Raw genomic sequence first — 13762 nt, 5'->3', positions numbered from 1 at the left:
TTCATACTATCTCTATTCTTTTTCACCTCCCCCACTACACTTTATATATTGCTCGTGATTTTCTTCAGTGTGATATATCCAGGGTTCCAATATAATGTTTTTCTTTTGTGCAATATGTGCAATTAACAAAATAATCAACATAATTTTCTAAACTGTCATTACAAGTGCATTTATTTTTAATTTTATTTCTCCTAATTTTCCAAAAGCAAATGAATGTTTTTGCATTCATTCACATCTATTTTATTTGCTACCACTGTAAAAATCAAACCAATTAGCAAATCATGCTAATTTTTGATAAGTAAATGTGAAGCGATTTTACTGTTGTTTGAAGTAAAAGAAAAATAACTCTTAGGTGTGCCTCTTGTAATATTGCCACGTCCGCCTTCAATCCCCTCAGATGCGTGAATACGCGAGCCCTCTTAACCGGCCCATTTAGCCCTCTGAAGTTCCAAGTAATCAGCCTAGTCGGGGGGCTTCTCTCCCCCCCCCCCCCCCCCGCCGATTAGCCACCACCCTTCTTGGGCAAGCCGCTTGGAACAGCACCAGAAACCCAACCCCCCCCATATCAAACTTATAACCTGCTGACCCCCTACTGCGCTTCTGTGAGCTAGCTAACCTAGCTAGCCTGATAGTTCCTGCCCATGACACCAGACATCCTATTTCCCCGCTTGGACATACATATTCAAAACATCACAGTCCTCAGTAAACAAACAGTAGAAAAAATCCCTCCACCCAACTTCCAATGGAACAGAGTAAACTTTAAATTTCTGAGCAGCTGTTCAAACATCTTATCATGGGAGCTGATCTCCATCCGGGCCCACAGGGAAAGGAAGGAGAGGAAGGAGAGGGAGAGGCTGGTGGGAGAGCTTCTGGAGGTGGACAGGAGATATGCGGAGGCACCGGAGGAAGGGTTGCTGGGAGAACGGCGCAGGTTGCAGGCCAATTTTGACTTGCTGACCACCAGAAAGGCGGAGACACAGTGGAGGAGGGCGCAGGGTGCGGTATATGAGTATGGAGAGAAGGCGAGCAGGATGTTGGCGCATCAGCTCCGTAGGCGAGATGCGGCTAGGGAAATTGGGGGAGTGAAGGATGGGGGTGGAAATGTAGTGCAGAAGGGGACAGAAGTAAACGGGGTCTTTAGGGACTTTTACGAGGGATTGTACCGGTCGGAACCTCCGAGGGGGAGAGAGGGGATGGAGAGCTTCATGAACAGGCTATGTTTCCCAAGGGTTCAAGAGAGGCTGGTTGAGGGGCTGGGGGCGCCGATAGAGTTGGAGGAGCTAGTCAGGGGGATCGGGCAAATGCAGTCAGGTAAGGCCCCGGGGCCGGACGGGTTCCCGGCAGAATTTTACAAAAAATATGCGGACCTGGTGGGTCCCCTGCTGGTGCGAACTTTCAATGAGGCGTGGGAGGGGGGGGCTTTGCCCCCGACGATGTCGCGGGCACTGATCTCTTTGATCCTAAAACGGGATAAGGACCCCTTGCAGTGCGGATCATATAGGCCTATTTCACTCCTTAACGTAGACGCTAAGTTGCTGGCGAAGATCCTGGCTACCAGGATAGAGGATTGTGTGCCAGAGGTAATTCATGAAGATCAGACAGGGTTTGTCAAGGGGCGGCAGCTCAACACGAATGTGCGGAGACTGCTCAATGTTATCATGATGCCGGCAGTGGAGGGGGAGGCGGAGATAGTGGTGGCGCTGGATGCAGAGAAGGCGTTTGATAGAGTTGAATGGGGGTACCTATGGGAGGTGCTGGAGAGGTTTGGATTTGGGGAGGGATTCATCAAATGGGTGAGGCTGCTTTACGCGGCGCCGATGGCGAGTGTAGTCACAAATGGAAGGAGATCGGAGTATTTTAGGCTTTATCGTGGGACCAGGCAGGGGTGTCCCCTGTCCCCCCTGCTCTTTGCACTGGCGATTGAACCGCTGGCCATGGCGTTGAGGGAGTCAGGGAAGTGGAGGGGTCTGGTGCGGGGGGGGGAGGAGCACCGGGTATCGCTGTATGCAGACGACCTGCTGTTATATGTGGCGGACCCAGAGGGGGGAATGCCGGGGGTGATGGAACTGTTAGCGGAATTTGGGGGCTTCTCGGGCTATAAGCTGAACTTAGGAAAGAGCGAGGTATTTGTAGTGCACCCGGGAGATCAGGAGGAGGGAATTGGGAGGCTCCCCTTCAGGAGGGCAGTGAAGAGTTTCAGGTACCTGGGGGTGCAGGTGGCCAGGAGTTGGGGGGCTCTTCATAAGCTTAACTTCACCAGACTAGTGGAACAGATGGAGGAGGAATTTAAAAGGTGGGACATGGTGCCGCTATCGCTGGCGGGCAGAGTGCAATCCGTCAAAATGACGGTTCTCCCGAGGTTCTTGTTCCTCTTCCAGTGCTTGCCCATCTTTATCCCTAGGGCCTTTTTTAAAAGAGTGACCAGCAGCATCATGGGATTTGTTTGGGCGCATGGCACCCCAAGGGTGAAGAGGGTCTTCTTGGAGCGGAGTAGGGATGGGGGGGGGCTGGCGTTGCCCAACCTCTCGGGGTATTACTGGGCGGCCAACGTGTCGATGGTGCGTAAGTGGGTGATGGAGGGGGAGGGGGCAGCATGGAAACGGATGGAGAGAGCGTCCTGTGGGGATACAAGCCTGGGGGCCCTGGTAACGGCGCCGTGGCCGCTCCCTCCCACGAGGTATACCACGAGTCCGGTGGTGGCGGCTACCCTCAAGATTTGGGGGCAGTGGAGGCGACATAGGGGAGAAGTGGGGGGCTCGATGGAGGCTCCGTTAAGGGGGAACCATAGGTTCGTCCCGGGGAACATGGATGGGGGATTTCGGGGATGGTATAGAGCGGGCATTAGACAGCTGAAGGACCTGTTTATCGACGGAAGGTTTGCGAGCCTGGGGGAGTTGGAAGAGAAATTTGGGCTCCCGCCGGGAAACATGTTTAGATATCTGCAGGTAAAGGCATTTGCTAGACGGCAGGTGGAGGGATTCCCTGCGCTCCCCGCGAAGGGGGTGAGTGACAGGGTGCTCTCGGGGGTCTGGGTCGGGGAGGGGAAGATATCCGATATCTACAAGCTTATGCAGGAGAAGGAAGAGGCGTCAGTAGAGGAGCTGAAAACGAAGTGGGAGGGGGAACTGGGGGAACAGATCGAAGACGGGACATGGGCTGATGCCCTGGAGAGGGTAAATTCTTCCTCCTCGTGTGCGCGGCTTAGCCTCATCCAATTCAAGGTGCTGCATAGGGCCCACATGACTGGGACGAGGATGAATAGGTTCTTTGGGGGTGAAGATAGGTGTGCCAGGTGCTCGGGGAGTCCAGCGAACCATGCCCATATGTTCTGGGCATGCCCGGCATTGGAGGAGTTCTGGAAGGGGGTGGCGAGGACGGTGTCAAGGGTGGTGGGATCCAGGGTCAAGCCAGGATGGGGACTCGCGATCTTTGGGGTTGGGGTAGAGCCGGGAGTGCAGGAGGCGAAAGAGGCCGGTGTGCTGGCCTTTGCGTCCCTAGTAGCCCGGCGAAGGATTTTGCTACAGTGGAAGGACGCGAGGCCCCCAAGCGTGGAGACCTGGATCAATGACATGGCGGGCTTTATTAAGCTTGAGAAGGTTAAATTCGCCCTGAGAGGATCGGTGCAAGGGTTCTTTAAACGGTGGCAACCTTTCCTCGACTTTCTGGCTCAACGATAGGGTACTGGGACAGTAGCAGCAGCAACCCGGGGGGGGGGGGGGTGGCGTTGATTATGTTAGCTTATTTTATTTAAATTTGATTTATCTAATTTTAATTTATGGTTAAGTTCTCTTGTTTGGGGGGGGGTGGGGGAATGTGATACATGTGATGTTACGGTATGGGGGGAATTGTGGGTGTTATGGGGCTGTTAGTTGCATATTACTGCTTTTTGCTATACTTTTTGTTATATTTTCTGCAAAAAATTCCAATAAAAAAATTAAAAAAAAAAAAAAAAACATCTTATCATAACGAAAAACAAAAAAAATAAAGGGGCAAAAGCAACCAAGGGGAAAAAAAGGGTCAAGAAACAACAATACCTTGTTACAGAGAGCACTGCATATTGAAAACACAAGTGATTTTGACCAAATCGCCACTGCAATGCCCTCCCCCAGGGTTCAGTAACCTTAATCTCCTGCTCGCCTTTTGTCCTTGATAAAGTTCATAACCCAAAGACGTGCTGGATACAACATCCCGAACTTCACCCGCCTCTTGAAGAGGGCCGGTTTTGCTCTATTAAATCCGGCTCGCCTTTTGGCTAGTTCCGCGCCCAGGTCCTGATAGATGCACAACTCACAGTTCTCCCACACGCATCTCCGTACCTGCTTGGCCCACCACAAAATCTATTCCTTGTCCAGGAACCGGTGCATGCGCATCGCCCTCGGCGGTTCATTCGCTCGTGGCTTCCTTGCAAGAGCTCAATGCGCTCACTTCCAAGGGTCGAGTAAACGCTCCATCACCCATTAACCTTTCCAGCATACTTGCCACATATGCCCTCACGTCTGAACCCTCACTGTCCTCAGGGAGGCCGACGATCCTCAGGTTCTGTCTCCTGGACCTGTTCTCTAAGTCCTCCAACTTCCCCTGCAACCTTTTCTGGTGGTCCTTCAACAGCCCCACCTCTGCCTCCAAAGCGGTTAAATGGTCCTCTTGCTCGGACACCTTCACCTCCACCTTCTGAATCGCCTGCCCTTGGGTTTCTAGACCCTGCTTCACCCGATCAATCAATGCCTTAATCGGGTCCAGCGTATCTTTCTTTAGCTTGATGAAGCTCTCCTCAAAGAACTTCACCAGCTGTACCATCGACCACTGTGCCACCACCCCAGGATCCTGCAGTTTTGCCTTCTTTTCCTGCGCTACCGGCTCTGCACGCGTCTTCCTTGCTTGACTATGTCTCCTTACACGGCCAATTCTAGTCCACTGCTCCATACACTGGTAGGTATTTCTCCTCACTCTCACTCTCCACCAATTTATCCAGTAAAATTCCAAAAAAAACAGGAGAAAAGGTCAAAGTTTTGTCACAAGTGGGAGCTACCAAATGTGCGACCTCCTACTCTATGGCCGCCATCGGAAGTCCCAAAGGAAAATAATATTAACGGAATGGTTTGGCTCTGTTATGCCATAAAAGAGAGAAATTAAAAGAATTGTAAACTCTGGCATGGGCAGCACAGTGGCGCAGTAGTTAGCACTGCTGCCTCATGGCGCCGAGGACCCAGGTTTATTCCTGGCTCCAGATCACTGGCGGGTGGAGTTTGCACATTCTCCTTATGTCTGCATGGGTCTCAGTCCCGCAACCCAAAAAGATGTGCATGGTTGGTGAATTGGCCGTGCTAAATTGCCCCTTAATTGGAAAAAAAGAATTGGGTACTCAATTTATTTTTTTTTAATTGTAAACTCTGGTATTTTAGTGTTTTCCCTGACAATTTGATCATTTTGTGATACTGCAGAGAAGGACACAATGGATGTTTGGTGCAATGGGAGGAAAGTGGAGACAGCGGTAAGTTTTTGAATGTTAGAGATATTTTTTCTTTGATATTGAGAGGCAGGCATGCTAACTAAAATATGCCTTTGATAATTAAACCATATTTTTCTTTCAGGGTTTCATTTTGAGCAAGGAAAGGTTTAACTGATTCACTGCATTAATTAACTTGAAACTTTGCACATTCAATTTATGGATGAAATTTTAGTCACCCACCAGTGTATAAAATTCCCCAGGTGGCCCGCCTTCCACCGCCAATAATAGGCAAGGATCAAGTATAACCCGGTCACTTAGCTATTTTGGCTGACACTTCAAGAATGTGCCGTTGGGTGAGTTACCAACGGGTACTTCAACCTGCAGTCAACAAACACCTTGTGGGGAGATAAAATGGAAAAATAAAAGGAGCAAACTTAAAGGTGAAACTTCTCTCAGTGGGAACTTGTTTTATAGAACATAGAACATAGAACGATACAGCGCAGTACAGGCCCTTCGGCCCTCGATGTTGCACCGACATGGAAAAAATCTAAAGGCCATCTAACCTACACTATGCCCTTATCATCCATATGCTTATCCAATAAATTTTTAAATGCCCTCAATGTTGGCATGTTCACTACTGTTGCAGGTAGGGCATTCCACGGCCTCACCACTCTTTGCGTAAAAAACCCACCTCTGTCCTATATCTATTACCCCTCAATTTAAGGCTATGTCCCCTCGTGCTAGCCACCTCCATCCGCGGGAGAAGGCTCTCGCTGTCCACCCTATCTAACCCTCTGATCATTTTGTATGCCTCTATTAAGTCACCTCTTAACCTTCTTCTCTCTAACGAAAACAACCTCAAGTCCATCAGCCTTTCCTCATAAGATTTTCCCTCCATACCAGGCAACATCCTGGTAAATCTCCTCTGCACCCGTTCCAAAGCTTCCACGTCCTTCCTATAATGAGGCGACCAGAACTGTACGCAATACTCCAAATGCGGCCGTACTAGAGTTTTGTACAACTGCAACATGACCTCATGGCTCCGGAACTCAATCCCTCTACCAATAAAGGCCAACACACCATAGGCCTTCTTCACAACCCTATCAACCTGGGTGGCAACTTTCAGGGATCTATGTACATGGACACCGAGATCCCTCTGCTCATCCACACTACCAAGAATTTTACCATTAGCCAAATATTCCGCATTTCTGTTATTCTTTCCAAAGTGAATCACCTCACACTTCTCCACATTAAACTCCATTTGCCACCTCTCAGCCCAGCTCTGCAGCTTATCTATGTCCCTCTGTAACCTGCAACATCCTTCCGCACTGTCTACAACTCCACCGACTTTAGTGTCGTCTGCAAATTTACTCACCCATCCTTCTGCGCCCTCCTCTAGGTCATTTATAAAAATGACAAACAGCAACGGCCCCAGAACAGATCCTTGTGGTACGCCACTCGTAACTGAACTCCATTCTGAACATTTCCCATCAACTACCACTCTCTGTCTTCTTTCAACTAGCCAATTTCTGATCCACATCTCTAAATCACCCTCAATCCCCAGCCTCCGTATTTTCTGCAATAGACGACCGTGGGGAACCTTATCAAACGCTTTACTGAAATCCATATACACCACATCAACTGCTCTACCCTCGTCTACCTGTTCAGTCACCTTCTCAAAGAACTCGATAAGGTTTGTGAGGCATGACCTACCCTTCACAAAACCATGCTGACTGTCCCTAATCATATTATTCCTATCTAGATGATTATAAATCGTATCTTTTATAATCCTCTCCAAGACTTTACCCACCACAGACGTTAGGCTCACCGGCCTATAGTTACCGGGGTTATCTCTACTCCCCTTCTTGAACAAAGTATACTACAGAAAATCCAGTTTATAAGTAACTGCATAAATGTTTTCATGTATTAGGGACTTGACTCCATTGAATTTGTATTTGCAACTTACTATAGTCAATGAGGAGCCCCGAAAAGGAAGTCAAAACTAGTTTATTTCCTACTCCGTTAGGAAATACAGCAATTAAGCAACACTCCCAAGTCTCAGCCGGGACCATTCTGAGATGCCTTCTCCCTCTTGGGCCAGCTTTTATCTCGGGAAATTAACGAGCCCCGTTGTTAGGCCTCCACCCCTCAGCAGGGGAGCTCTTATTCCACAAGACCCATGGGGAGATCGATCGGGTCATCCTTGTGGGAGTTATAACACAACTGATCTCCCACATCCCCCACCACTGATCTACCACATTCATGAAACACATTTCAGTGCATTTCCTATAAGGTTTATACCCCAAATTACTAATCAACTGATGTTCGTTATAAAGACGTTTCTAAATAGATCTGCGTAATTTCATCAGCAATCTTATCAGACTGGATAGATTTTAGTACAAACTGCACTATAATAATGAGACATTTTCTTGAACTTTGAGTAAAACATAGCTTTATTGATGCTTTTCCTGCTTGCTTAATCTACTGCTTTACACATAACAACAAAACAAAATAACTTTGGATGTGAAATGTAGAATAATTTCAGTTTAACTAAGTTGATGCGTTTATTACGGAGTCGAGAATACTTGTGTTCAAGCCCCATCCCAAGTCTTGAGCACGTTATGTAGTGTAATAGTATGGAAAGCTGCATTGCCAGTTATGTCATAATTCAGTTGAGATGTTAAACTGAGGCCCTCATTGCCTCTAAAAGGTCCTTGTGCTATTTGAGGAGCAGTGTTCCACTATTAAAAATAGTTACAGATCATTTAGCTCATATTATTTGCTGTTTATGGATCTATGCACAAATTGGGTGCCACAGTTGCTACAATTTGAAAGTGCTTGAGGGCATTGAGGATGATCTATATTAATACAAATCCCTTCCTTCATCTATTTTATTAATTTTGTAGGGTGAATTTGTGGAAGATGGCACTGAAACCCATTTTACTATCGGTAACCATGACTGTTGTATCAAAGCTGTTAGCAGTGGGAAACGAAGAGAAGGAATCATCCACACTCTTATTATGGATGACCAGGAAATCCCCGAATCTGCGGAGTGACTTCCTGTAGACAAACTGCACAACGGAACAATTATTCTACAAAAAATGGGTACATCAGTTGTCATTTCAAACATGTCACAATAATGAAGGAATACTACTCCTGAAGATATCAGTTGGGAAAATGCATGTTGCAGTGCATAAATCACACTTTGGTGACAATTTGAATGAGTTAACTAATCTGAAACTACTGTTACCATCAGACCATATAAAATAAGCATTTTATAATGAACTACAGTTTGCTGTCCCCTGTATTTAAAAACAAACAGGGTATCTGATCGATACTTCTGGTATAGGTTGTCGATGAATAAAACACGAGGTACAAGTAATGAATTAGGAATTGTTAATAAATTCAAAAAATGAAGCATATCATGTTAATTTTGACATTTTTAGTTTTAATGACAACTTTTAATTCTCTTAATGTGAACAATATTTCACTGTGACAATAGGCCTCTATTTCATATAGTCTAATCTAATAAAAACCATGGAGTCAAATGAAAAATAGGAATATTATTAATTTTTTAAGTTGCACTGTGCACTTCACCTTACTAAAAAGCAAGTTACATAAAATAGGTCAGAATCAGTTTCTTCAATCTGTTTGTGTTATATTTTAATGAATGGAAATCTGACACATAATGGGCTAAGAAAGGAACTTCATGCTGACAGATGACATTCAGCCCATATACTGTTCCGTTAATACATGTCCAGGTTCAGATCAATGTTTTCATATGGTGCAACAAAATTCAGCTGGGCCAAATTTAAACAAATTGCTCCCCTAAACAGCATGTTGTGTAAACGTTTAAAAACTTTTTATTTAACGAATGCAGTTACTCTTTACATTGAGAAATATAGGCCCAAGCACGCGCATTGTTTTGGTACAGTTTTTTTTCTACAGAAGACTTTTATGATATGGACTGTTTTTAATACAAATAAATGTTTTTGGCATCATAGTGGTGTGTGATTTTCTCTGAGCATAAAAACACAATTCGCAGAGTATTTGTTTATGGTTTTACTTTCCTGCGTTTCTCAAAGCTGGTCGATTGTGTGCCCAAATTGCTTTGAAATTCAGTTAACAATCAAAGGTTCATTGCATTGATAATGCAGGGACTTAGGCCACTCTTCTCTCTGCCTTACTATACTTCTCCTCACACATTTTCTCTCTTGCCCCACACATTTATCACCAACAACCTCCTAATCTTCCATACACATCTTATTTTGAACTTATCTGGAACTTCTTCTAAAAAAATTTTTCTTTATTCTCCTTTTTCGCATTTTCTCCCAAATTTACACCCACCAACAATAATCAGTAACAAATATGTCAATCCCCATATCAATAACAATGATCCCATCCTCCCACCAAACCCAAAACATTCGCCCACATGTTCACATAAACAACTGACAAAAAGGAATCCGGAATCATGCATGACCACTGTTAACACCCATCACAACCACCCCCCCCCCCCCCCCCCCCCAAACTAATGTTCGATGTTATCCAGTTCTTGAAAGTGCAGACTGAATAATGCCCATGAATTGTAGAACCCCTCCATCCTTCCCCTCAGTTCAAACGTAACCTTCTCGAGAGTCAAGAATTCTAACAGATCCCCCCCCCCCCGCCACACCAGGGCACAGGGTGGAGAGGCTGCCCTCCAACCAATCAGGATCGGACTTCGGGTGATCAATGAGGCGTACGCTACGACATCTGCCTCCGCACCTGTTTCCAACCCTGGCTGGACTGACACCCCGAATATGGCCTCCCGGGGGCCCGGGTCCGTTTCACGTGCACCGCTTTAGAGATTACCCTAAAGACCTCCTTCCCATAATCCTCTAGCTTTGGACAGGATCAAAACATATGAACGTGATTAGCAGGCTCCCCCCCCCCCCCCCCCCCCCCCGGCAACGTTCACACACATCTTCTACTCCTTCAAAGAATCGGGTCATCCTCGCCCTCGTGAGGTGTGCTCTGTATACCACCTTCAGCTGTATCAGACCCAACCTTGTGCACGAGGTGGAGGCATTCACTCTCCGGGTCACCTCACATCAGAACCCCTCCTCCATGTCCTCTCTCAACTCTTCCTCCCACTTTGCTTTAATCCCTTCCAGTGGTGCTTTCTCCTCCTCCAAAATAGCTCTGTAGGCCGCTGACACTGCCCCCTTCTCCAGTCCCCTTGTCGTCAGCACCTCCTCCTGTATTGTGGAGGCCAGCTCCACCGGGAAGTTCTATATCTCCTTTCTGGCAAAATCTCGAACCTGCATGTATCTACACATTTCCCCCTGCTCCAGCCCATACTTGCTTCCAGCTCCTTCAATCCTGCAAACCGACTACTTAGAAACAAATCTTTCAGTGTCTTAATCCCCTTCTCCCATTTCTGAAAATTTCCATCCCACCTCCATGGCTCAAATTTGTGGTTCTCCCGAATCGGCATTTCCCTTAACCCTGCCCACAACCTAAAGTGTTGGCGAAACTGCCTCCAAATTCTCAATGAAGCTAGTATTACCGGACTTCCTGAGTACTTCCCCGGGGCTATCGGGAGCGATGCTGTTGCTAGTGCTTTCAATCCCGACCCCCTGAACAAACTCTCCTCCATTCTGACCCACTGGGAATCAACCCCTCGTACCCAGCTCTGCACCTTCTCCACATTCGCCGCCCTGTAGTAATACATCAGGTTCGGAAGACCCAAACCCCCTGCCTGCCTTTCCCTCTGTTGTAGCACCTTTCTAACTCTGGCCACCTTCCCTCCCCATCTGAACAACATAATCCTTCCCTCAATCTCTCGGAAAAAAGCCTTTGGCAGGAAAATCAGCAGGCTTTGAAAAATAAACAGAAATCGTTGTAACATGTTGATTTTAACCGCTTGTACCAAAGCTTAGGGGATTCTGGCAGTGGTTTGCAGATGTAATGTCCACGGTGTTGAAAACAAGGGTGGCACCGAGTCCAGAGGTGACGATTTTTGGAGTATCGGAGGACCTGGCAGTCCAAGGGTCGAGAGAGGCCGACGTCTTGGCCTTTGCCTCCTTGGTAGCCGTGAGGCGGATACTGTTAGCATGGAGGGACTCGAAGCCCCCAAAATCAGAGACCTGAGTTAATGACATGGCTGACTTCCTCAGGGATAACATATCCCATCTCCTCTTTTACCTCCTCCCGGAACTTTGTTAAGTTCCATTTCTGCATCGTCGCCCACTCCCCTGTCACCTGGACCCCAGATACCTAAACCTATCACTCCCCTAAATGGCAACACCCCCAAATTGGCTCCCCAACCCTCCTGGTTCACAGGAAACACCTCGCTTTTTCACAGATTCAACTTATAGCCCGAGAAGGCCCCGAACCTTTAATAAGCCCATGATTCTCCCTATACTCCAATGGGTCTGAGACAAACAGCAAAAGGTCGCCTGCATACAGCAGCACCTGGTGTTCCCTACTCTCCCTCACAATCCCCCGCCATACCGCTGACCCCCCTTAAGGGCCATGGCCAAGGGCTCTATCAGGGGAAGAACAACCGCTGACAGCAGACACTCCTGCCTCGTTCAGCAGGGGATTGGAAATCTGAATTGTGGCTCCAGTATACAGGAGGTTAAGAGTAGTGAGGTCATGAGTAAGGTTTCAAAGTTGCAGGAGTGTACCGGCAGGCAAGAAGGTGGTTTAAAGTCTGTCTACTTCAATGAATGGGTTCGTACCTGGGACTTCGATGTTGTGGCCATTTCGGAGACATGGATAGAGCAGGGACAGGAATGGTTGTTGCAGGTGCCGGGGTTTAGATATTTCAGTAAGATCAGGGAAGGTGGTAAAAGAGGGGGAGGGGTGGCATTGTTAGTCAAGGACAGTATTACGGGCAGAAAGGGAGTTTGATGAGGACCCGTCGACTGAGGTAGTATGGGCTGAGGTTAGAAACAGGAAAGGAGAGGTCACCTTGTTAGGGATTTTCTATTGGCCTCCGAAAAGTTCCACAGATGTAGAGGAAAGGATTGCAAAGATGATTCTCGATAAGAGCGATAGTAACAGGGTAGTTGTCATGGGGGACTTTAACTTTCCAAATATTGACTGGAAACGCTATAGTTTGAGTACTTTAGATGGGTCCGTTTTTGTCCAATATGTGCAAGGGGGTTTCCTGACACAGTATGTAGATAGGCCAACGAGAGGCGAGGCCACATTGGATTTGGTACTGGCTAATGAACCAGGACAGGTGTTAGATTTGGAGGTAGGTGAGCACTTTGGTGATAGTGACCACAATTCGAGTACGTTTACTTTAGTGATGGAAAGGGATAGGTACATACCGCAGGGCAAGAGTTATATCTGGGGGAAAGGCAATTATAATGCGATGAGGCAAGACTTAGGATGCATCGGATGGAGAGGGAAACTGCAGAGGATGGGCACAATGGAAATGTGGAGCTTGTTCAAGGAACAGCTACTGCGTGTCCTTGATAAGTATGTACCTGTCAGGCAGGGAGGAAGTGGTCGAGCAGGGGAACCGTGGTTTAAACTATAGAACAGTACAGCACAGAACAGGCCCTTCGGCCCTCAATGTTGTGCCGAGCCACGATCACCCTACTGAAACCCACGTATCCACCCTATACCCGTAACCCAACAACCCCCCCCTTAACCTTACTTTTATTAGGACACTACGGGCAATTTAGCATGGCCAATCCACCTAACCCGCACATCTTTGGACTGTGGGAGGAAACCGGAGCACCCGGAGGAAACCCACGCACACAGGGGGAGGACGTGCAGACTCCACACAGACAGTGACCCAGCCGGGAATCGAACCTGGGACCCTGGAGCTGTGAAGCATTTATGCTAACCACCATGCTACCCTGCTGCCCAACTACTAAAGTAGTTGAAACACTTGTCAAGAGGAAGAAGGAGGCTTATGTAAAGATGAGACGTGAAGGTTCAGTTAGGGTGCTCGAGAGTTACAAGTTAGCTCGGAAGGACCTACAGAGAGAGCTAAGAAGAGGCAGGAGGGGACGTGAGAAGTCTTTGGCAGGTAGGATCAAGGATAACCCTAAAGCTTTCTATAGATATGTCAGGAATAAAAGAATGACTAGGGTAAGAGTAGGGCCAGTCAAGGACAGTAGTGGGAAGTTATGCGTGGATTCCGAGGAGATAGGAGAGGTGCTAAATGAATATTTTTCGTCAAAGGCCAGCGCATGGCAGCCGGGGGGAGGGGGGAGGAGGAGGAGGGGGAGGGAGGGGGGGAGGAGGGTGGGAGGGAGGGGGGAGGAGGAGGGGGGGGGAGGGAGGAGGAGGGAGGGGAGGGGGGGAGGG

The 13762-nt window shown here is 47.6% G+C and overlaps 1 protein-coding gene across 2 annotated transcripts in view; it reads left to right on the top strand.

Moving 5' to 3' along the window:
* faima (Fas apoptotic inhibitory molecule a) overlaps window positions 1-9450 on the top strand; it is a 33774-nt gene extending 24324 nt beyond the window's left edge. For both annotated transcript variants that reach the window (XM_038789814.1, XM_038789813.1), the window contains exons 4-5: window positions 5442-5491; window positions 8356-9450. In XM_038789814.1, the coding sequence (XP_038645742.1) occupies window positions 5442-5491; window positions 8356-8505 (200 nt within the window). In that variant the 3' untranslated portion in view covers window positions 8506-9450. The remainder of the gene's footprint in view (window positions 1-5441; window positions 5492-8355) is intronic.
* The last annotated feature ends 4312 nt before the right edge of the window (window positions 9451-13762 follow it).

Source organism: Scyliorhinus canicula, chromosome 2, assembly GCF_902713615.1.
Source record: "Scyliorhinus canicula chromosome 2, sScyCan1.1, whole genome shotgun sequence".
Classification (NCBI taxonomy): domain Eukaryota; kingdom Metazoa; phylum Chordata; class Chondrichthyes; order Carcharhiniformes; family Scyliorhinidae; genus Scyliorhinus; species Scyliorhinus canicula.
Note: the sequence above shows the minus strand (reverse complement) of the source record. Positions and strands in the feature narration are given on the sequence as shown.